The following is a 24,541-nucleotide window of genomic DNA, read 5'->3' on the forward strand; positions in this document are numbered from 1 at the left end:
TTTACTATAAATTTAAATTCTGGATTTACAGAACCGATGAAAGGAAAAAAGGTGACTTCATTCTTCCAGATATCACCTACAAAAAATGAATTTGGTATGAACTGAAGCTAAGTCCAACAATTCTTCTAAATATGTTTATTCAGTTTGCTGGCATTACTGCAGAACTTGCAATTGCAAAACTGAACTTCTGCTTAGGTCCAGGGATAGATTAATTGTAATCATAAGAGACACTTCCAAGGTAAAAGTGTATCTTCAGTTTTCTTTTGCCTTTCAGAAATGCTTTTGTGCTTCATGATTAAGGACTATTTGTATTTCAGATTGATTTCAAAAATGTGCTTTCCTGAGCTGTCACATTTGTTTTGAAATAGAAGCAGACACTCCCTCTCCCACACCAATTGTACCAGCTAAAGTATTAGAAAATGAATTTGATTTTTTGCCCATTTTGGAGTCACTTGGCAAAGACACTCTGTGTAAAGACAATGACAACTCCAAGTGCCCAGTCATAAACAGTAAATTCTGTTCAGCATATTTCCATTTTATAAACATGAAATGCCATTTTTTACATGAATTTCTGAAAGGTATTTTAACCATTCTGGGATTCTATATGTACCCTTTACACCGTGTAACTCAAATATAATGCTCCTTCCAGGAAAAAATGGGAAAGATCTTCCAGGTCTTAGTGTCTTTAACAAAATTTAACACAACAAGATATAAACATTCTGTATTTTGATCCAGAAAAATCCTTCCAAGTAATACAGAACTGCTTTTTTAATGGTAGCTACTCTGGAGTTAGTGGAGCTGGCCAAAAAAAGATAAAATGTTTGATATTTTCAGAATCACAGTATAATGCTGTTTGCTCACTGCCTGCCAGTATAAATTCCTGTGTCTACTAACTTCTGCAGTTTCATTCAACTGAGGTAAAAAACTGATTCAAAATTAATTCTTATACAACTCCATTTTTATAAGCAACAAACTTTCTATTTGCAATTGCTTTGCAACTTCCCCTCCCCAGCTGTTAGGGATGGAGCAAAGAAAACATAGGAAGAAAATATAACAAAATATAACAAAATATAACAAAGCCCCCAAGCTTGCACAGATTTACAAAGGAATAAAAAGGCAGGAAGACAATTATTTTTAGTGGCAACTCATGATTGTGAGGCCTTAATGTCTGTGATTTGCAGCTGGGCAAAGACATTTATTTGCAGACAACTAACACACAATTCTAATTTAAAAATAATGTCAGTTTTTCTCAAAGACTGCTTTTTTTTTTTCCATTCAATACTCATTGTTAATTGCTTGAACTGAAGTTTACAAAACAAGCCTTTCTTTTTTTTGCAGATTCTTTGAGGCCAACTGCTTTCAGTACATTAATCATGTTTTTTAAAAACAGTTTGAGGCCTGAAATCAATTGGAATGCACAATAACCTACTGTTGCAGTAGTACTCCTTCCACAAATGCAGCAAATGAGTAAGGCTACAACCAACAGCTACAGAGCAGAGACAGCTCAAGAATAAACCACAGACCTTCTTCAACAATAAAGATTATTTATTGTAGGAATATCAGGGCTGAGGTACAAATATAGCAATAACCAAGCTGCATCTGGTAGCAAGAAAATGTGGTAAAGAGGACAGGAATAAAAGTATTCCTTGCCAACTTCTGCTGCAAATACTGTATTTCTCAGCAAATCAGTTTAAATTTTAGTAGAATTGCATAAATAGTGAAATGTTAATTATGCCAGCTCAGACAAACAGAAAAAGTGAGAATAGGTAGGATCCTGTTGCACTACTCTTTGGCATAGGTGAACTATTTGGATGCTCCTCCTTCCCTTCAGGATAACAAGCAAAAATGAAGAAATTCAGAGTGATTTACAAATGGCTCTGACAATTAGAAACTGAATAGCAAATAACAAACTACCCACTTTAAAAGCATGTCAACCACAGGAACTTTTCCATAAAGCTAGATTTCTTCATCAGAGTGAAATGTAGCCACCTAAACATTGATGACTTTATCTGATGACAAATAAGAAATGGTTCTGCTTTTCTTTTCGCATTTATTTTCAGGCTATACTCATAAAATCTTTGCTGCTATAGAGTATCTCCTGTTTTCAATGTCTATTAACTTCCACTGATTATGTCCTTAAGTTAAATTTCTTATGTAGCAGCAACAAAGTTGATGACTTTAAAATATTTATAGAAACTCATCAATTTGTTGCTGGTAAATGAAGCAAAGTACAAAGTAGCTGCCATCATAATAATAACAATAATGATTTACCCATAATAACTCTGCAAACAGAGGTTACATGAAGTGATCAACACAGTTTTATCTTCCTTATTTCTGCAGTTCCAATAGAAACAGAGCCACAGAGACATCCCTATGCTTAAAGCTGGGGATCTCTGGTGATATTTTGCTAGCAAGCATTCACTCTCTTCTCCTGCCCAATGATCAAATTGCTTTGTCATAAGTAGTTGGGATTTTCTTCCTGTACTTGCAATCCAGCCATTTTTCAGCATTTAAAATTTGACCAGACACATCATAGATTGAGATCAATCAAGTGCACTAAATTGGTTTTAAAGCTCCAGTTAGAGTTATCTGCATGTGTGAAGTCCCCTGTGATTATACAGTTAGTGACATGAATCACTGCTTGGATCCACACTGCTCAGACTCAAATTCCTGAAGTGCTACAGTTTTTAAATTGCTAATTTATGCCAACTAATTAACATTATTGACACTCACACTTAACAAAATTTTAACATGGCACACAAGATTGAGTTTATGATACAGGTAGGAGTTAATGGAAGTGGAAATGGAGGATATTCAATTTATTTTATGACATAATGCATTTTAAAGCATTCATCTGTGTAGCTTTCACAGTTTTAATATAAGAATTCTAAAGATGTCTGCCTAATGTAGTTGCAAAACATAAGAAGTCCAAATTATTTTCATTGGATTCTGGGGCAATGAAAAACACCTTACAGAGGAGAGGAAATCATGAAATGTCTGCAGTTTATAATCACAACAATTAGATTTGAAGTGTAAAGAACTTCCCCATCTTTATAGCCCACATCACAGAGAACTTACAAGATACCTAATAGTTAGTTGCACTAAGCTGCTAAAAAGCAATACTTTACATAATCTTAAAAATATGCAGCCTCAATTTAAAACAAACTTCAGTATGTTCTACATTATTGCAGTCAGACAAGCTGCCAACATGGACATAAAGGTTCCATGCTGTCAAAAGCAGAAGAAACAGATCTTCAGCTACATTGAAGGGACAAATATGTATTTTTGTTTCACATATTTTGACTGCAAGAAGACAGACTTCTTGTTCTCTGAAGTTCAATTAGTCATTTCCTCTCAACTGGTAGTTACCCAATCTGAGCTTCATCATTCATGTCCCATCTGTTCATATGACACCTTAATAATAGCTCTATCCAAGAATATAAATCAGAGCTATGATACGCAGATTCATATCCTGTTGGAAGCTCAGCCCACATGGTCAAAAGTTTCAGAAAAGCATGGAAAAAAGGAATCTGGGATGTCTCAGTTGCACTTGCTCTCAGCAGCAAAGTCCAACCATGCAAAAAGCACCAGTCAATGGCAAATTCTTTCAGATTCTTTTGCATTTAATCTTTAAATGTTTCCCTCCTTCAGAGCGAATCCTGTGGCTTGTGGTTGAATCTCTGTCCATTCATCAAGGAAATCTATTTTTTTCTCAGCAGAAACAGCAGAGTCTCATTGGGATGCACTGCACATGCTGCTACAACCTTGCTACTATTCATAACCCTTTTGCAGTATAGGGTTAGCAATGGCCTCCAGACACAGTAGGACCTTTCACAAATAGAAGGGAAACATCATTTGGGCCTCCTCTAGACTGTAGCAGCCCCAGCATTTTGAGGTGTATTAGCCTGAAAATAAAAGCACATTTTTCTTTTATCAAGCAAACACAAAGAGCTTTGAGTGAGGATGTACCCTGGTGAGTGAACATGCCTGCAGAGAGCAAGGTCTGCTGTGCTGGGGCACCTCAGGTGCACACAGCTCCAAAACCTTCCTGCTGTTCACTGAAGAGAACAACTGCAAGCACCTGAGGCTGTACACAAACCCCAGCTTTCTTCTGCACGTAGAGAATCCATAATGGAAGGGACCACCCAAAGCTGGATGAGTCAGAACCCCAGAACCAGTGTTTCAGCACTGTCAGAACAGTCTTGGTTGGTACTTGATTCCTTGCAAAGGTACCAAGCACCAGGCAAAGGTGCATTTATACACTCTTACTACAGCAAACCTTGGAGAGAAACCTGAAGCAAGCAAAAAAACAGGTGAAGGAGCTAAGAAAGAAACCCAAAGCTCCTGACAGAGCCCTCTGAAAGCTCTACCAGGAAAGCTCTGCCTCTAAAAGGACAGAAAGAATAATTTTTCAAACCTCAAAAAACACTGGTTGTGTTGATGTCAAGAAGATTGGAATCAGCTTCACAAAGCAGAAGGACAAGCAGATCTTTAAAATTTTATGCAGATGAGTTCATTGGAGAAACAGAAGGAAACTGAGGCTAAGCTCATGTGGCATATGCCATAGAGCCATACAAAAATAGTCTGCATCAGAAGGTTAATGCTAACACAGTTTTATGAAATGAGTTTCAGGAAGAACAAACATTTAAATGAAAATCATTTCTATTTCTGGGTTCCATTTGGGTCACCCCTTTTGAAATGTCAGCACTATTAACCATGCAAACAATGCAGCTAAAGTTTCTTCTATTAGGTATGGCTACTGCAGTAAAGTATTTTTGTACAGAGAAAGAATCTCATTTGGAACCTTGCTCTTGGAGGAATATTGATTAACAACACACTGGAATTAAGGTCTCTATAACCAAGGATCCCACCAAGCCAAACACCTGGTGTTAGAGCTTTCTTGTAACTATAGAAATATTTAGATAATAACTTCTCTAGAGAGTTGTGCTTCCTTACCTGGTAGACTAAAATTAAAGGGGTACAGCAATCCAATCCATCTCTTGCTGGCTTGTAAGGATAATTTAACTTCCTGATTGATTTTCAGCAGCTATTTATCCAGGAAAAACCACTAAGAACTGCAGGTAGCTTTTTCAGAACAAACTCCTTCCCTTCTAAATGCATTTTCCAAGGCAAACAGTGAAAGCTGTAGCACTTCATTTTTTAAAACACTGAAAAATTTTGTTACTACTCAAGCAAATTAAAGCTGTTTTTTGTTAATGCAGGCTTTGGAACATGTTGTACAGAGGAAGCTTGAGTCTTTCTTTCACTGGTGTGGGTGTCCTGATATTCTTGGGATTCTCACCTACTCATGTGAGTCAGTTTTATATAACACTACAACATATAATTTACCTCCTACTCACAAGCCAACACTTCAGCACTAACATCTCAACCAAGGGTTATTTAAGGAATCTGAACTTAGAACATTTTTATATAAAACTGCGCAAGCAACCATTACATTTGTGTGTCAGTAATCACAGCACGCAGTCCTAAAACTGGAACAAAGAGAGCTGACTCCCTTGCAACAATAATCAAGGGTGTTGCAGCAAAAATAATGCTCCAGAAGATGTAAGATAAATCTTACCCTTGCTCCTGAACTACACTAGGTATTTAAAAAACCCCTAAGTGATAAAACCCCAACCTCTGATTTAACAGAAGATGCACTAAATTGCCACATCTGCATTGTTAATGATTCTGAAAAGGAGTGGAGGGGAGAATCATTGTGCTTTTCTCCAACATTCCTCTACATGTGACTGAAAAACCCACCTAAAATGTTTTCTTAATATTTGAAAGCTCTCAGGCCACGTGTTCTGGTATTTTAGCTTTGGCAAAGATGTGTGGAATAACACATAACAAAGTGGTCAAGTTGAAGGTGAAGCCCAGACACTTCAATAGGTTTTTAGAATATATTAATGGAACTGTTAGGTTAGAAAAACTTCCAGCCAAGAAGACACCCAACAGTGACAGTGAAAACTCCTCATCTATTTAGTCACTGGCTTCAGAGACAAATGAGTTCAGCAGCTGACTCAATGCAAGAAAACAGAGTAACTTCAACTATTTTCAGCTCCTGATAATCAAGGCTGCAAATGTTAACCTTGCTGTTAACTGGCATGCCTGAAATCCCTCTGAGCAGGAGCAGAAACCTTCCTTAGTGTGCAGTCTACTGGCTTTCAATGAAATGGAGACACTTATCACTACTTTCCCTATAAACTCTGCATTCCCTGGTGATCTGGGGTACTTTTCCTTGTGCCTGTGTTCCTCCTCTCCTTCCAGCTTGCACTAAGTCAGTCAGAATGTTACTCATTCAAGACCTTATTTCTATTCACTCTCATTAAAGTGACTTGTCTCACATTCAGAACTGCTCCCTCCCCTTTGTCCTCTCCTGGGTGCTGTAGTTAAACACCAATTTCTCTTCATGGATTCCCACAGTGCAAACCTTCCCTGCACACAGCCAACACCAACTCATCTCCCCTTTCCCCTCCCTCTATCACTGTTGACAACCTACTGCCCACACTTGTAATCTTTATCTCTCTTGGTTCTCCTCTTCCATTCTAACACATTGTGCCCTGCATTTCTAAAATCTGCATTTTCTCCTCTATTCCTGCTGCTACGAGTCCACATTTAAACCCAGGTTAATTCTTATATTTCCACCATTGTTTTTTTTCTGTTCTTAAGTCTTCTTTTTCTCTTTTTCACCCCACATAGCTCCTCTCCTGAATTATATCCTAGATTCACTTACTGACAATGCATTTTTTGTTCTATTTGAATTGCTTCCCAGTTCCTCCAGCATCACTTTCAAACAAGCTTCCCTGGCTATGAAAGCTGTGCAGAATTTGGCTCAGTCTCTCATTCATACTTCCTGCATCTGAACCTCATTCTGTGAGCTAGCATCTTCATTTATTCATCCCTCTCTTCCTTGGCACTCCTCAAATGTGAGATGTACTCTGAATCATTACAAAGCAACGTCTTAAAAAAAATGAAATGTTTCTTCAACTCTCAGAGCTGCAATGCATTAACTGTTTGATCCTCTCCATATTCACTGAATAGCAATCCCCTTCTTGTTCCCCAGAGATTACTTCTGTGCTTTGTTCTCTAAGACTGGAGATAACTGCTCACCTGTTATAATGCAGGTTTAAGGACCCACATTTATCAGAAAATTCTAATAATTTAATACATCTGAGTTGCTGAATACATTGGAATAAAAGATGATTTCTTTCTTACTCTAGCAAGAGACTTATGCCTTGTTTCAAACAGCTCTTTCAGGCTATCTAATACAAACCACTGAGACTAGAGACAGAAATCAAAAAAAAGTTACAATTATTTTTCTTCAAATCTGATCTCTGATCTCAAGTTCTACAAATAATGGAGACTCGTTGATGGCACTTGATGCTGCAAGCCACCAAATACAAACTAAAATGTAATATTTGAGAAGAAATATTAAGAAATATTCATAGACATTAAAAAAAAAAAGTGAAGGTAATTTCTTTTTCTACCATGCAAATTTAAGTAATTTGGCTTTTATTGAAGTCGATGTAACTGGAAAAAAATTCAACAGTAGCCTGTAAAATATTTTTGTAAGTGTTCCTTTAAACCATGCAGCTGATTCTGAAAAAAAAATTAGACAATGGTAAAAAGCAGATTGGTCTTGCATTTAATCACAACATTGACTTGCAGAAACCTATGACCTTTCAAACAAAGGACAGAAAAATTAGATATAGACAGTAAGAGATATATAGACATGCAACTAGGCTTAGTGCTTCCAAATGGAATTGAAAGAGAAATCTATTCTCTTATTCATAGCTACTATCAAAGATAAGAAACTGAAGAATAGAAATACACTGAAAGAGCAAATCAATCAGTAATCACAGATCAAAAATAGCAAAGATAAAAGCAAAGTAAAACAAAAGCTCTGCTAACTTAAAAAGGCAATACAAGACAGAAAGCAACAATTGCATTGTACAGAAGGAGAAAGAAAGATTAATAGACAACATAAAACCCAGAAGCAAACTCGGTAATGATGACAAAAATAAGAGTGGAAGTGAAAAATAGTTATAGAAAAGTGTAAGACAAAAGGGCCTACTGCTCTAGCAGAAACTAAAATGTGCATGGACTGAACATATTTTCTCTTATTCCATCAGCTTACAACATCTAAAACTATAGCTTCCTTAGACACCCAACTCAAATGGAAATTATACCTTTCATACTACTCAATGGATAATACATCCTAGAAAGTTAAAGAAATTTGTGTAGAAATTTGCATAAGAATTTAAATAGGACTTATATCAGAAATTCCTCACCCTACCAAGGGCTGTGCCTTGGAATTCCAAACATTTCTATTTCCTTTCTGCCCAAGAGCTGCCAATTCTGAGGTCCAGCTGCTGTACAACAGGTACAGCAGACTGTACATGTTGTGCCTTTCCACTGAAGAATCTTTCAGGTGTGTTCATAAACTTCAAGAAAATTATGATTTGAACCTTTGGTTTTCTGGTCTACTTTGAAGATGGGAGAGGAAGAATTAATTTCTACAAAGACTTATAATTTTTGAAGTAATAGTCTGGTTTAATTAACAAAGAGTTAACTAGCTATGTAGTCCTCCTGTATAACTTGCTAGAGATCAGAGACACAGTCAATGGGAAAAAGCAGTATTTTGAAGTGTAGGCAACTGACTCAATATTATAACAGAGGACATTCACACTCTATTCTCTAATGATTTCACTGCCATAATGGTTCTCTGTAGCCCATTATCCAAAAAAATATTAAACACTATAAAACTTTTTCTTACTCTAGATAGGGACTGCCTAACAAAAGAATTGCCCTTGCATTAAAACTTCTGTTCTTAATGGCAGATGTGAACTCTGCACATCCTGATATTGCCATCCATGGTCATTTCCTTTTTTTCCTGTGTCTAACAGCATTAGGCCAGCATGTATGGGAAATACAAAATCACATGCTCCTGAATATATAAATTAATGTATTACCTCTCAAACTTACAGAGGAAACAAGGTCACCCCAGTAAAACAGTTTGAGCATAGAATTATAATGGAACTGCTTGTTGCAATGGTGGTAAATATCTCCCAAATTCTCTTTTGCATTCAGCTTAAACAAATTGTTCTGCCAACATGCCTAGAAAGAAATATATCTGTGTGTCTGAAGGCATCTTTTACAGATACCATCTACAAGACAAGCAATGGTAAATAATGATGCTTGCAAATCACATGCTGACAGTTTTTATTACAAAACTTGATAAAGCATTTAGTGATATCCAGTAGCATGAGAGCTAAATTTCAAACAACAGCATGCCTCTTTTACAGTGTATTCAGGTGAACAAATTGTTTGTATTAATAGACAGACATCACTTCTGTAAAGAGAGGATCTAAAACAAGAATAGATGGTAAAAAGAATTGTGACTTTCCAAGTATGGCATTAGTGAACAGCAGCAGTAACAATCAGCAATATTCAAAGAGAGATGTGAGCTCAAATGAGATTGAACACCATCCTTATCAGCACTATCGAGTCACTTGCCCATGGATCTCTGTATCTTGGACATTTTACCCAAGCTTCCACCACTTTTTCCAGAGCATTGTGCTTCAGCACTGCCACCTCTTCACTAACACCTGGTGACCCCTCAGTTCTTCCCTGAGTTCTTAAGAAATGGGGGTTTGTCCACATCTGCCCAAACATGACTAAGAAGCAGCAGAGAGCAGAGAATTGCTCACTCCCACTTCCAAACAGCACACACACATCTGACCCCAACAACCCTCAGTATTTCCTGAGCCTGTTGCTAACAGCTCACATTCCTGGAATGAACCACTTGGTTGGTTTCTATTTAAGAGGCAGTTTGAAGCACACACAAATAAATAAATACATATTATTGCTGTTTTTAAAAGTAACTTACACCTTCACTGAAAGAAAATCACAAAAATGAAACAGTCTTCATTGATGTAAGTTGTATGCACCCAGCTTTTCTGCACATTAACGTCTGAGGCTACAGTAAAGACTCTAAATTGTATCCATCCCTTGGCAGCCATTCCAAAGTGCATGTCTGAAGAATAATCTCTAGGAAGGAAAAAGCAGCCAGTCAGTTCCTCAGCTTTAAGGCAAGTTTGTGAGATAAAAGGTGTGTTAGCTTATGTTGAAGCACACACTGTCTTGCTGGCTCTAGAATTGTCATTTCCTAGAAAAGTGTTAGGCAATCTCTGTTAGATGAGATAAAGCCTTTGGAGCATCTACTGGAAAAGCCTTTGATTCATTTACCAATGAATCAAAAATACAAACCACAACAGCATGTTTATTTTATACTTTGGGAAGAGACAAGGGAATTAATAGCTCGCTCCCAGCCCCCTCCATGCAAAAAATAAGAGTTTGTTCTAATAATAAGTGCCTTTTCATGCTGGGTTCTTATCTAATTTAAGATTATATTAATTGAATCTCTTCAGCCAACACGTTGTCTACACCAGTTTCCTACCACTACAGCAAAGCATGGATTGAGTGATGCCTGTGAAGGGAGTGCATAGCCTGGGGGAAGAAGAATGATGGGCAGAGATGCACATACTGCTCACTTCAAGTCCTATGCTTATATATTTTTTAAAATTAGAAAAGACACTTCTACAGAAAATATACCACTGGGAATACTGAAAGAAGGTTTAAATCATTATGGAGTACACAAAAGGGAAAGACTTCTGTGAGGCAAGGGCTGACAAACTAATAAGAAAACTCAGCTACAAGCACCAGAGGCTCTTGTTCTCTGTTTTGGGACAGGAAGAGAAATAGATGTGCACCAGCAAGGGGCAGATTTAAAAAATACTCCTTGGGAAAGTCTGACTTAACACACTTTACTTTATATAGAAGCTGGCTGAGAGTGTGCACACAATTCCTCAATGTGACCTAGCTTACACACAGAACTTGCTGTGCCAAGCAGCAAGATTTCTTGCAATCATGATGAACATTATTTCATATGCATGTCACATGAAAACCATCACTGCTGGGTTATGCAAAACTCTTGTTAGTGAAAGACTTAAAGGAAAAAATTGAACATAAACCCATAACCCTAATGAAAAAAATAGAATTCTTTCCATAGCAGAGTCATTAGAATAGGTATTCCAAACCTTTCTGAATACTTACTGCAGACAATTGTTACTACTTCAACAAAAAGAAGAAAGAAACGTCTGATAAAAATTTATCCAGTCCTGGAACAGTTAAGCTGCTTCCCAAGGAAATTCTGTACTATACAATAGCCTGCAGAAGATCATGCCACTTTCAAATACATCCATTAGCCTACCCTAATTAAATGGGTAGTTTCTTTAATTTTAATGGCTTCTGTTATTTCACTATTTGTGTACACAAACATACACCTCAATTGCACATTCTATGGCAGCCAAGGGCTTTGGATTTATTAAATTCAACTCTCACACAGGCTTTGCTGTCTATTCTACCACAGTCTTAGCTATCTATTAAAATGATATCCACCCATTCTCAGTCTGTGCAGCAAGAAAGTGCCTGATATGGCTGGTGGTCACCAGCAGTTACTGCCAGTTCAGCATAAAGCATATCAAATCTCAGGCTCTCATGTGAAGGGCTGGACTCATCTTTCTGTTCTGCCACTGAAACCAGCAGCATAAAACAGATGGTTTGTTCATTCCCTGAGACAGCACTGCTAAAGGGTTTTGGCCAAAGGAAAAGAATCAAAGAGAAAAAATGCAGAGATTTTAATTGATTAAAAGTTCCATGTAATTCCGAGAGCTGCTGATAAAAATTTGCTTTCTAATTTTTCACCTTTAGAGGGAAAGATGCACATTTCTTTTTCCCTGAGAACAATCACAAACATCAGCAAGCAACCCCCTTAGGCCCTAAGCCTCTCCTTCTCAGCAAGATGCTGAAATAATCAGGAACTAATTTCATCCATCTTTCCCACACAGGCTACAGTAATTCTATTTGTGCCAGACCTCCCCAACATCATTTCTTTCCAAAACAACAGCATACAGTGGTTTCACAGCTTTAGGCTGCAATTGCCCACATTTCCTAAAATTTATAAACGTGGAAATAGCATTTCCCCCTCTCCTTTTCAACCCTGTAACTCACTAACAGGCTCTTACTCAGCAAAATATTTCCAGCCTCTGCTGCATAAACCGTGGTTTTTGATTTAGCAGGTGCTTAATTGTTGAATGCCTACTCCATCAGCTGCTGCCCTGGCTAACTGAGCACTGTGCAAGGCTTCTCCTGCTCTGCTGCTGCAGCTCAGTGAGCTCCAGAATTGTACCAAATTTAAAATAGAAAACCACACAGATGCATCAAGATCTGTTAGTCATTCCCTTAACAGCTCTACCATGCCATTCAAAACTAAAGAATCAAATGTGAATTAACTTATTTTAGGAATTCTCCATTAACATAACAAAAATGATGGTCCTACTGATATCAACCTCCTTTCACCTGAGAACTTTGATACTACAACTCTCTTTTGCATAATGCATTATTAAATCTCTTCATCCTCTGTGGAAAAAACCTCTACCACTCATTTTAAACCATGTTACCTTACAGTTTATGAAAGATTTCTGCAACATAACTCACCAAAGACTGCTGGTATTGAATAACCTTTGTAAAAAACAACGTTTACCTGGAGTAACTATTTTTAGCATCATATTCTTACTTTCAGCTATAGAAACATAAGTTTATGATTTTTAATATCTGCATACTTGATTTTCACATCAATTTTTAGCATGTGATACAGTAAGTTGAATACAATAATCTTACCTGCCACTTCTCTGAAGTGCAAATATGATGCCCTTTTCCTGAAAAGGAAGCAGTTTCTTTCTCAGTCTTTCAGGTAGGAAGGACAGCTTTGCATCAACATCCTCTAACTGAGAGGCTTTGACTGAAGGGGTTTCCTGGAGAGCACTGGCCATGCTGAACCAGAGAGAAACAAAAGAGAAAGAGGATATCTTACCTACATGGCAGAATAGAGAATAAAGCTTGATGGAACAATACTCCTCACTTCATCTTGGAACAATCAATATCTACACAGCTTTCCTCCAGTTTTGAGAATTCTCTCTGGAAAGCACAAAATTGTGCAGATGCTGGAGGAAGAGTCCCTCACCTCAGTATCCATAAAATATTCTAACTAATTTAGAAAATTCTACTGTGTCAAACAGCATTAGGCCACTTATATTCCAGGATGAAGAGGGCAGCATGTATCTCTCCCTTTACACTATGAAATAATTATTTTAGCAAACAGCTAAAATAATTATTCATGAAAAGAAGTTATTTGCCATTCAAATCGAGCTTACTCATGGACACTGAAATATAACTCTTTTAGTAACATTTTTCAGAAGAGTTCCAGGGAAAAAAAATTGCTTATTTAACTTCCAATGATGGAACTAACAGTTGTTTAAACTTTTAATCCTAAAAATTAAATCAGAAAAAAAGGGGGAAATATGCCCACTTTGGGGGAAGTAAAAAAAAAAAGAAGAAAAAATAAAAGAAAAAACAGTCCCCCATTTTCCTAAGTGGACTCTTTGGTATAGCTTTACAGAAACAATATTCCTATACCTTGGGCCTCTGGAACAAGAACTGTGATGAGTACCAGGCCCTTTCATGCATATCCACCACAGAGCTTTGCTTAACAGAAGATGGAAAGCCCCTGTGTGCCCAAGACAACATTTCCCAGAAACAAATTCATAAAGCTCCAGTAAATAAATACCTGCTTCTGCTCTCAAAGGAGCACACATGAATGCTTCAGTTCTAACTGTTGGGAAAATAACCATAATCACTTCAGTCCTATCACAGTATCTTCCATTGCACATTTTTTCCTTTAAAAGTTGATTAAGGCATGGCACTTAAGACTGCTGGCAAACAAACAAAAACTAAAGACAAAACCTAAAACATTTCTGTAGAGTCACACAAGTCAACAATGCTGCAGGATTGGTGGGCCCAAAGCTGTTCAACACTCAGTTCTGAGATTCACCTCTAAAGAAAGTTTGTGAGTCATTTTCTTTGATGATTTTCCATTCTATAAATGCAGAGATAATGATGTACTTGTGATCAGCTCCCTACATAGCTTGTTGTGAGTGACAATATGAGAATGAAATGTTAACATAATTAACTTTCTGTTGAACAAGATCATGACAAGATCCTTTCACTGAAACACTGAATAGGAGCCATGCAGCTTCAGAAGCACAGATCTGAATTAGAGGAGGCACATGAGTCATCAGTACATAGCAATACTACAATGAAAAATGTTTCTGCATCAGTCATTAACACAGCTAGAACTGACTTTGCAATCCTGGAAAGCAGCAAAACAGAAAGCACTAACTACCAGATATGTACAAGTTTTTGTTGAGTTTTTTTCTCTAGGTGAATGATTGAATAAATGAATGGTGAATAATTACAGACTAGGTGAATAATTAAAGAATTCCAATGTGGTGAACAATGGATATTAAAACAAGATATACAATGATTGTGGCAGTGGTGGTCATGTATGTTTTGAGACAGAGTACTTATGTACACACTGTAGTAATGTCAAGAAATAAAAATAATCTGTTTTAAAAAAGAATTTGATCAGTGTAGCATAGGACCAGTTTGTATCTGTTGTTCTAGTCCCTGCAGATTTAGAAGATGCAAGGGGAGAGAGAAAGACCAGTGCATGTATTCTCTTAACTACAACTTTTCATGGCTTTTTCTGTGTCCTTAATGTGCTGTAATACAGATCACATCAACCTTCCCACGTCTCCAGATCACCAGTTCTGGAGCTTCATATTTTTTTCAGATAAAATAGACCTAAAAGGTTTTGTGTGGAGGCTTAGCTTTTCATTCAGAGACTTCATTCAGCTGCACAAGTCTCACAAGTTAAAAAACTCAAACTCTGAAGTATTTACTCAAGTGTTTGAAAGGAAATCAGGGATGAAATAGTTCAACTACTAAATTCAGTAACTATTAATCTAATGTTGCTTAAGTATCTCAGGACTAGATAATGGTAAATAATCTCAGCTTTTGAAAGCAGGGATGAGGAAGATTCATGGACCTATATCATGATTCATTCATAGGGCATAAAAAACCATGAAGTGAAGAACCCATGCACACCAGGATAAATGCTTTTATTTGGTGGGAGTTACCATGTGTTTTGTAAAAGTGATTCCCATTTTTCCACTCTGATGAAGTTTTTTTGAAAGGGCTCTACAACAATGTACTTATAAACTATTTGATGCAATTTCCACTACTTTTCAAAACTGAATTAAAATAGAATAAGTTTTATAAACGTATTTGTAAAGTAACTATAATTTCCAGGAAAACTTTTGAAAAAGTCTCTCAAACTTCCAAGAAAAGCGAGCTGCCATATGAAAAAAATGCACTGAAACTTTTTTTAAAAGTCAAGCACGTAGATAGCTCATCCATGAGAGAAACAACATCAGCAGTATTTCCAAGTAATCTGCTCCAACTTCTATCATGTTCAATCAATCATAAATGATCTGGAAATGTAACTAGCTACTGAGGGATAAGGGTAATGCAAACAACACAATTAAATTTGAAAAAACCCAATGTTGAATTTCTTTCTAATCACTGCTACTGCTATACTGCATCCCACTATGGGCCCTTATCCTCCCAGAGGCAGCAACTGAGACCCAGTTTGTTGAGGATATTATCCCTGGGGCTGTTTCTCTGTTGGAAAGTTGGGTGCAAGACTGATGACAAGTTCAAGGATTACTTTAAAGTTTTCAAATAGCTGTTTGTCAACACAAGCTGATTACATAACATAAACCCACTGCTTATTTTTATAGGCCACTAAGTATAGCCCTTTAATGCAGCTCAGCAGCACATGCCTAAGACAAATGAGTCTTTCCACTAAGGGTTTTGCTTCATAAATTTCCTGTAGATGGACTTAACTGCTCCATGACTGCATATTCAGTAAAACTTAATAGGGAATTCAAAGCTCTAAGAACATGTTGGTCGATTGATTAATCAACTACTTCACAGAATCACAAAATTGTTTGTGTTGGAAAGGACCTCTGAAGATCATCCCATCCAACTCCCCTGCCAAGGCAGGGTCACCTGGAGCAGGTAACACAGGAACACATCCAGGTGGCTTTGGAATGTCTCCAGAGAAGGAAAATCCACGAGTTCCTGGGCAGCTGTCCCAGTGCTCTGCCATCTTTGTAAAGATGTTCTCCCTCATGCTGAGGTGGAACTTCCGTTTCATTTTATGGCCGTTGCTCCTCATCCTGCTGATGGGCACCACTGAAAAGAGTCTGGCACCATCCTGCTGGCACCCATCTCTGAGATATTAATGTGCATTAATGAGATTCTCCAGACTGAACAGGCCCAGCTCTCAGTCTCTCCTCATAAGAGATGCTCCAGACCCCTCATCACCTTGTGGCCTCCGCTGGACCCTCTCCAGCAGCTCCTTGTCTTTCCTGTTCTGTGAAGCCACCAGTGGGATAACAAAGAATTGAAAATTTACCCATCAGAACACAGCATTTTAAAGAATACTAGAAGAGAAAGCAATCAGACGGAGCAAAGGACACCACACAGTTCTTCAGCGTAGAACATTTTTCCCACAGGCCGCTGTACCGTGCTGGAGGGAAGCGCACACCTCAACACCTGCCTGGGGGCAAGTATTTTATTTTACTTACGCAAGTCCCTGCAGCTGCAATCGCAGAATTACCTGAGCGCACCATGCGACGACCCAGCAGCAGCAACCGCAAGAAGTGAAACCTGTCACCAACAGGGGCTGGTGACAAACAGCAGTCACCTGGCAGCTGGTCCCCGCCTGGCGAGCGGCCCCGAGCGCGTCCCAGCCCGGGCACCCCCTCACGGCCGCGGGCTCCGCGCTCGAACGGCCGCCGGGAAGTGACGCATGACCAGAGGTCACGGACGGGAAGCGCTTTTGGGCCCGGGCACCGCTTTTTCCTTATTTTTTGTCTTCCCCGTCCTTCTCGCCCCTGGCCTCGTTTCCCCAGGAGCGAGTTAAAAATCATCCTCCCGCCCGGCCGTGCGTCCTGCCTGTCCCTGATCCGCTGGAGCGGGCGGGCTGAGGGAGCCGGAGGGGCGGGAAGGGGGAAGCGGGTCTGGCAACGGAGGGAGGCGAGGATGGCGCTCTAAGGGCCGGGCTGGACGGGGCAGTGCCGCCGGCTCTCGGGGTTGGGAAGAACGGTGAAGGCGGGATGAGGAGCCGGGAGAAGGAGAGGTTGAGCGGACAAGTCCCGACTACAGATCCCAGCCTGCCCCACCAGGGTGCGGGGGCTGTGCGGCTGCGGGAGCGCTGGCACGGGGACCCAGCCGAACCGGGGAGCAGCTGGTCGGGATACACCACACACCCAGGACCAGGGGAGCAGCTCAGGCACGGGTGAAGGGAAAGCGGCCAGGGCACGGAGCGGAAGCCACTAAGATCCCGCACTGCCACAGCCGCGGGATCCCTCCATCTGCCCGCGGCCATGGGCTGCACGCAGGGGGCGGACCTTGCAGTGCCGGTGCGCCGCTCTTACTGGTGCTCACGGTTGTCTGTCAAGGCGTCCGTGTCCTCCGATTGGTCACCACCTTCCGGGCGGGCTCGGCTTCGCGTAAGCGCCGAGCGGCACCACTCCGCGGCAGGGCCGGGGGGAGGGTGCCGCGACGTTTATTGGTCCGCGGGGCTGTCCATCAGTAGCGTCCCGCGCAGCCATTGGCGGTGGCAGTCCGGGGGCGGGGCCTCTCTGCCCGCCGCGGCAGCAGCAGGAGGAACCCGAGCGGCGCTCGGCGCTGGGTTCGGCGCCCCTCGTGTGTGAGGAGCTGCCACCCGCCGGGCGCGGCGTCCCGAGAAGGAGCCCGGGAAGGAGCGCTCCGCCCCGGTGAGGAGCCCGGGATGCCGCCGGGCAAGGCGCTCCGGCGGGCGGGGGTCGCAGTGCGCTGAGGGAGGAGGGGGGGGCCGCGCCCGCAGTGCGCAGAGCGGGGGCAGCGCTGAGGGAGGGGGGGCGCGGCCGCGGGGCCGGTGGGTGCAGCCCGGCCGGGGGTCACGGTCCGGCGGGGCCAGCCCGGCCCTTCCCCTTCCCTAATATAGCCAGGGCTGGCCGGAGTGGGACACAGGGCTCCTCATCTATTATGTTTCCATTTTCTTAAATTATCCAACATGCGGCAGAAATTTTTGTACGTGGGTATATCTACCATGTTGTAGTGTAAAGTGTAAGTAGACTTGAGAGCAAACTACGTCACGGCCTGGTTTTTACCATCTCTTTTAAAAACGTTTTAAAATGAGTTTTCAGCACCGAAGAAGGGTTTCGCTTTATGAGGAAGATGGAATGAGATAGAAAAAGAAGTAAGGAATAGCTGTTTCTTACATGGGGTCTAAGAATTATTCAGGTTATTCACGTGAAGAGATTTGCACACATCCTACATGTTGATGGATTTGTGTGATGTCCATAGAAAGCTGGATTAGGAGGTGGTGGAAAAAAACCAAAAAGAGTGGTGCACGCTTTGCTTAGGGTGCATTGCCACATAGTACAGTCTGCCTTAGTGTTTGTTATCTTGGAGTGGATTTGCTAATAGTCTTTAAATTTAAATTTTGATGCCCCCTTATCATTGACGTGAAACTGAAGAGATCTTGTGTGCCCAAAGCAGAATAGGGAATGTGTTGGGTTTTTTCTCTTGCAGTGTCTGACACTGGCCTTTTTCCACTGAGGTATTAACCTGCAATTTTTAATGGGGTTGCTTTCTCATGTCTTGTCTTCCACAAGGAGTAATGTATTTGAGACATGCTCTTCGGCTGAATATTAAGCAGCAATTTTACAGGGCAGTATGTCTTGTGAATGTTAGATTAGGAATATTTATTTACTGTTGAAGTGAAAGGTAAAATGAAGTTCTGATTATTTTTCAAAATGTTTTTTTTTTTTCAAATAATTTGCTATTCAGGAGAAAGAAATGGAATCACATTTTCTTTGACAGTCTTCCATGGCTTGGCATGCATCTGATATTAAGCCTTTGTTTTGCAGTAAGTACTGTGATGTCAAGGGTTTGAGTATTTTGTAGAAATTAAGTGACTTATTGCTTCTCAATTTACCGAAGTCCCAATGGCAAAAATAATGTTAAGACTTGTGTCCATTTAAATCTTGGAAGATCAAAAATGTGGCACTTGTAACTGCACTTCTTGACCACTCTTTATTTTGGAAAACTGTAAATTGCTGTCAAGATCAACTAGTACTTTTCTAGGGAGTAAAACCAGATTTGACTAAATAGCAGTAGTTTTGAGGGGTGTGCAGTGTACTGGGTTAGGTTTGTCAGCAGTGCTCCAGGAATTACTTATTAACGATTTGGGAAGGGTCAGCCACTACATCTGCTGCAGTGGTTGTCTGTTTGTATTTAAATTTTGTGTGTCTGTTAAGAGGAATAAAGGAAAAGTGGAGGAGACAGAGCAAAGTAGTAGAACCATTCTCATCTTAAACACAATTCTGCCTCTGCCTTTTTTCTTCTTTTAACTTATGGTTTTGGTTTTCATTTTTCTCCTATTTCAGTGTATTTGCCTTACACCGTAGTCTTTATTTTGTATTTCTTGGTGAAAGTCTGTCCGTGAAACAGCCTCAAAGCACCTGAATGGTTTAGGTCGAGTGCTCCAGGCTCGGCTCTGGGTACAAGGCAAATGCCCGTGGGTTTGGGGTTTATTCAGTTGAAAGTCAGTTTGCTACAGTGGCCTCTTTAATTTGACTTCATGTCTTTGTATCGCCACTTTCACAAACCTACTTCTCCCCAGAGTTCATTTGACGAAGAGATGTAGCAACCGCATCTTTTTAAATACCTTTATGTGTTTAAAGTTTCAAGGTGCTCTAGTCCAGACTTATAAAAGTAACTGATACAGTTGCATTTTTTGGACACTTTAGGGAAAATCAGCCTTTTGACACCATGTTCTCTGAGTGAGTTGTTAGGTAATGAAGCAACGTAAACTTTGAATTGGTTAAAAGGTGGCATTCGTTTCAATTTATAAAAATCTTTTAAATATGTTGACAGCATGGTTCAGATTCGGTGAGCTAGGCGACTGTGCTCCAACTTTTACCATCTGGATAAAAAAATGAACCACCTTGGATGTCCTGATTAGTTGAAGTGATTGGCATCTGAAATTTTTCAGCGTGCTCGAATTCTCATTTCAAAGATACGAGGAGAGTTAAGCGGTAGCCAGTAAATACGAAGCGCTGTAATTCATGGGTGTGACAGCTAAGGAGCTTTCCATCGGAGTGGGAGAATATCCTGTAATCCTGCCAGCACTGGGCTCCAGGGCTGCGGAGGTGTTGAGCCCACTCGGGCTTTTCGTGGCAGTTCTCCCGTGTCCATCCCGCCTAGGAAAGGCCAGGTAGAAATGACCCAAGGGGTTTTGTTAAACGCCGCATTCCACGTGGAGCTTTTAGTGATGGAAAGAGGAGTCGTTTGGCAGTGCAAGACCTGAATAATGAGGGCATTCACACCGGATTCTTTAGGCAAGAAGGGTCAATGTGAGTGCCTCAACGTGGTGCTTACTCTGGCTGATAGGCAGCGTCTGTGGGAGCCCATTAAAGCTGGGGTTGTGTGGTTCTTGGTGTGTCCTCCTTGAGTTTTCTTGGAGGTGCTGGGCGAATGTGCTGTATAACAATGTCAGGAGATTTTGGGGAGAGGTGCTGGAACGCTCTTTCTGGGAGATGGTAGGTCAGCAACAGATGATGATTAAATATTGTTGGGGAAATGGCACTTTGGGCCGGCCTATAATCTTATTTTGATTTCATAACTTGTCGAAGAAGTATTTTAGAGGAAATAATGTCTGGAAACAGATTCATGAAGGGCAGCAGCCTTAATTACAGAACAGCCTGCACTGCTACTCTTGTGCATAAGTTAGGCTCCTGCAGTTTAATGCATGTATTATGAGAATCCTGTCAATGTGTCATTTTTTGATATGCACTTCTCTCCAATCTATAGAATTATGTTTCCAAAAATATTTGGTTATTGCACGTTCAGATCCAGACTGCTGAAGCAAAGTGTAGATTTGAGATGGCTGTGGGATGCTTATTCTAAGGTTTCTTTTCTACTCCTTATCTTGGATCTCTGTAAGGAAATGGGGCATTACCTCTAAGCAGCCATTGGTTTCTGCATAAGCATTTATATACTACATTGTTCACCTCTTTTCATCTGCTGCTGAATTTTTGTTCTTTATTCTCCCTCCCAACATCAGTTCTTATTATTCTTTAATCTGTAGCTTGAATTTGTGTATGAAATGGAATTCTGTCCCTTATTTACACTCTTACCTTTCCACCCCCTCCTCAGGTTTGTTAGCAAGTGTGTATTGCTGTGTATGAAAGATCTTTGTCCAGTCGTGTACAGAGCGGTCTGAAGGCTAAAGCTTGTCAGGACAAATGCCATAAATATCTTTAAAGCTCTGACTACATAGCATAGCAGAGTTGCTCCTTCTTTTTGTAAGTATAGTTTTGGATAGCTTGCATCTCTGAGTCAAGAAATAACCTCTAAAATACATAAAGATAGAAGATGCCATCGCTGGATTTGGTTTAGCAAAAATCCAGTCCCGAGTTTTGTACTTTTCTAGAAAATGTTCTGTATAATTGGTTAGCACTTAACCTGCCACAGTCGTCGAGAGAATTGTTCCCAGCCAAGTGAGGTGTGATACTTTGCTGTAGGTATCCAACTAAAGCATTTTAATTTATGTTAAGTGAAGCAAGACATAAATAGATGCAATACCTGCTGCTGTGAAAGAGGCCATGGTGGTGCCATATCCTTGGCTTTTTGTTCCTGCCCTCTGCCACCTCCTCTGCTCTGTTGAATGAGCTGTTACTGGGAGCTCTTCCTGAACTTTTTTCTGTGTAAGATGTAGGTCTCTTATTCTATCAAATTGAAGCATCTATTGGGAGACTTGGAGGAGCAGTTTAACTGGCAGATGGAGGAAATAGTGACTGGAAGTGAGATCAGTGACTTCTTCAGTGCAGCTGAGTCTGGAAAAGGCTGTTGGTGTGCAGCTGGTGAGTGAAGTTCAAACTCATTCGAGTGCTTCTGCCAACAGCAGATTGAGGAGTGTTCTCACAGTGCTTTCTCCTGTCAGAGCTTTGGGCATCAGAACCTCCTGCTGGTGCTGAGAAGCTGGGAGCAGTTGCATCATTGACCAATGCTGGATTCACAGGCAGATTTCCATCTGTTTTCATGTTCTGAGTGAGCTGGGAAGAATTTGCTATGTTCTTGTGGAGATACAGCAGGAGTTTGAGAGGCATTGGAAAATTGCTGGCTTAGATCAAATGCTGAGTTTTTGTACCCTAATGAGGCAGTAGCAAAATGAGTAAATCGGTTTGTGGAGAATTCCTGTCCATGTTATCACAGCGTGATTTGAAGCATTTCAACAGAAGGTACAGAAAAAAGCCTTTTTCCTTTAAAGCATTGTTAATCCCTTGGTCTTTTGGATGAAGAGCTCCATTTCAGGTTCAGTGTGCTCTGTAGGTGTTTAAAAAGAGTACAACTTGCTGCTAGGATTAGAATCCTTTTCTCCCTTTCTTTTGCAATCCACTACATCTATTCCATAACTTAAAGCGAGAACTGAGCCCTCACCAGTTTGTGTCTCCCCTCAGATGTAGCTGGATTGCTTAGCAAAGTTACACACACTGGCAATACTTAGACTCAAAATAAAACCTGCTTTGCCTTTTTCAGTTCATGGCTCCTTAGCCTTCTCCCACTTGGCAAGTCAGACTATTTCTGAGCAAGAGCTTTTGCCTAATGGCTTTCCAAGGGAAAACCAAGGGGGTTGTTGCATATGCTTTAGTGGAAGAAACTGGTAAAATGACAGTTAGATACTCAAAGTATCTGCTGATAGTATTTTTACTGTTAGAATTGACTGTAATGAGGTCTTAATTTTTACTTGTAATGAAGATGACACATTATTAGTCTCTTAGTTTAGGTGTTGTGGTTTCTTCTTTGTTTCAAGCACATCAAAGTGATCTTTCCTGCATTTTCATTGCACTTAATCTCTTAAAAGGCTTCTAGCTGCTAGTTTGGTTGCACATTGCATTATTGTCATGGAAAAATAAACTGCTCTTTCAAGGGTTTAAAGCTGCACCACGAAGCAGTGCCAGTATTGCTCTGAGATGTCATCCCTGCGGTGTGGATTGGAGGGAGAAAAGGACTCCCAGTACTTGGAAAGCTGTTAAGTGACTTTATGGGAGCTGCTGTAGGAATGCTACTGCAGTCTGGTTAGACTTGTGGTCTAACAAAAGGATATGAATCTTTCACACAAACTGTTGTGTTAACTTATAAAAATGTTATGATGTTCATCCTAATACTCCATGTGGGGATGTTTTGTTTTGTTCTAGTTTCAAATATTGGCTTCTGGAGAGGAACACTTGTTTTTATGTGAACATTCCTGTTACTGGGAGAAGGAACTGAGTCCACACTGAGCTTATCTAGTAATGAATTAAATACAGAAGAATAAATAATACCATGTTCTGAGGAAGATTTCTGAGCTTCAAATGGTACCATTAGACTCAATTCTTAAAGCAGTAATATGAAAAGAATAAATGGTATTGCTGGGCTAACTCAGTTAATGCAATGTATGATATTCCAACAGTTGGCTGTTCATCATTGACCATGATGACATGCCATTAGTTGCTACATAATCTTGTATTTCCTGACACTGCAAAGTTGGATTTGAAAAGCACAAAGAGCAGTAGTCCTTATTAAGACCTGCATATCAAAACTGTAGTGGAAGCTGTCCCAACTCAGAACACAATCAGCTTTTTATCTGGCCTTTTCTGTTGAAATATTAGACAGTGTTAAAAACTGGGATTGTGTCTGTCTTCCTTGGTCCATAGCAGTGTGAAAGCTTAAAATAATAATATTCCATAAAGATCAAGAATTATAGATGTGTAAATATTCTTTCAGTAACTCTTTTTCTTGTCCTCTTTTCCAGTATGCAATGAAATGTAGATTACTTTTAAGCAAGAGACAGTTTAGCCCATTTGTAACATATGGAATAATTGGGGATGGGAAACCTTGAGGATTTTTCAGCTCTGGTCAGACAATGTGTGAATTCAGGCATGGTTTAGATCAGTGGTGATGATTCTAAAGCGTGGGGCTCGACTGACAGGCTTGACATCACAGGGCTCTGATGGGGCTCTTTGCTGTCCATCCAAATATTTGGTGTCTGCATGCTGCAGCAAGGCAGCAGAGTGTGCTGAGCTCTGTGTCACACCTGCCCAGCCTGGGGCTGTGTGTGTGATGGACTGACTGCTCTTGGTATGAACTGTAAGAAAGTCCTGGTGCATGACGTGAGCAGGCTCAGCTCTAATCCTGCTCATAACTTATTAACCTTAGGACTCTGCTGTTTGCAGCATCTATCAGGAGTTGCTTTCTGTGTCATTATTTTATTCATGTCTGCAGTTACCTGCTTATAGTGGGGACTCTGAAACTTCTGAAATGTGTTTGACATACAGAGCTTAGATGCAGGCATGGCTTCTATGAGGAAGATGGATTCTCACATATGTTTGATGTTATGAGACAGACTCCCATATAAAACACAGGAGGACATAAAATTGATTGTAAATTATTCTTTGGAACCTTTGGAAATAAAGTACTA

The 24,541-nt window shown here is 40.2% G+C and overlaps 1 protein-coding gene across 2 annotated transcripts in view; it reads right to left on the reverse strand.

Moving 5' to 3' along the window:
- The window catches only part of ZRANB3 (zinc finger RANBP2-type containing 3), a 43,532-nt gene extending 26,272 nt beyond the window's left edge, over positions 1-17,260 (reverse strand). The window contains exons 1-2 of one of the 2 annotated variants that reach the window (XM_077181721.1): positions 16,649-17,260; positions 12,745-12,897 (exon numbers count right to left, since the gene is read on the reverse strand). In XM_077181721.1, coding sequence (XP_077037836.1) covers positions 12,745-12,896 — 152 coding nt within the window. In that variant the 5' untranslated portion in view covers position 12,897; positions 16,649-17,260. Of the gene's footprint in view, positions 1-4,956; positions 5,128-12,744; positions 12,898-16,648 lie in introns of those variants that run through there. The other variant, XM_077181722.1, reaches the window with a different exon arrangement.
- Between the last annotated feature and the right edge of the window lie 7,281 nt (positions 17,261-24,541).

Source organism: Agelaius phoeniceus, chromosome 7 (assembly GCF_051311805.1).
Source record: "Agelaius phoeniceus isolate bAgePho1 chromosome 7, bAgePho1.hap1, whole genome shotgun sequence".
NCBI classification, from domain to species: domain Eukaryota; kingdom Metazoa; phylum Chordata; class Aves; order Passeriformes; family Icteridae; genus Agelaius; species Agelaius phoeniceus.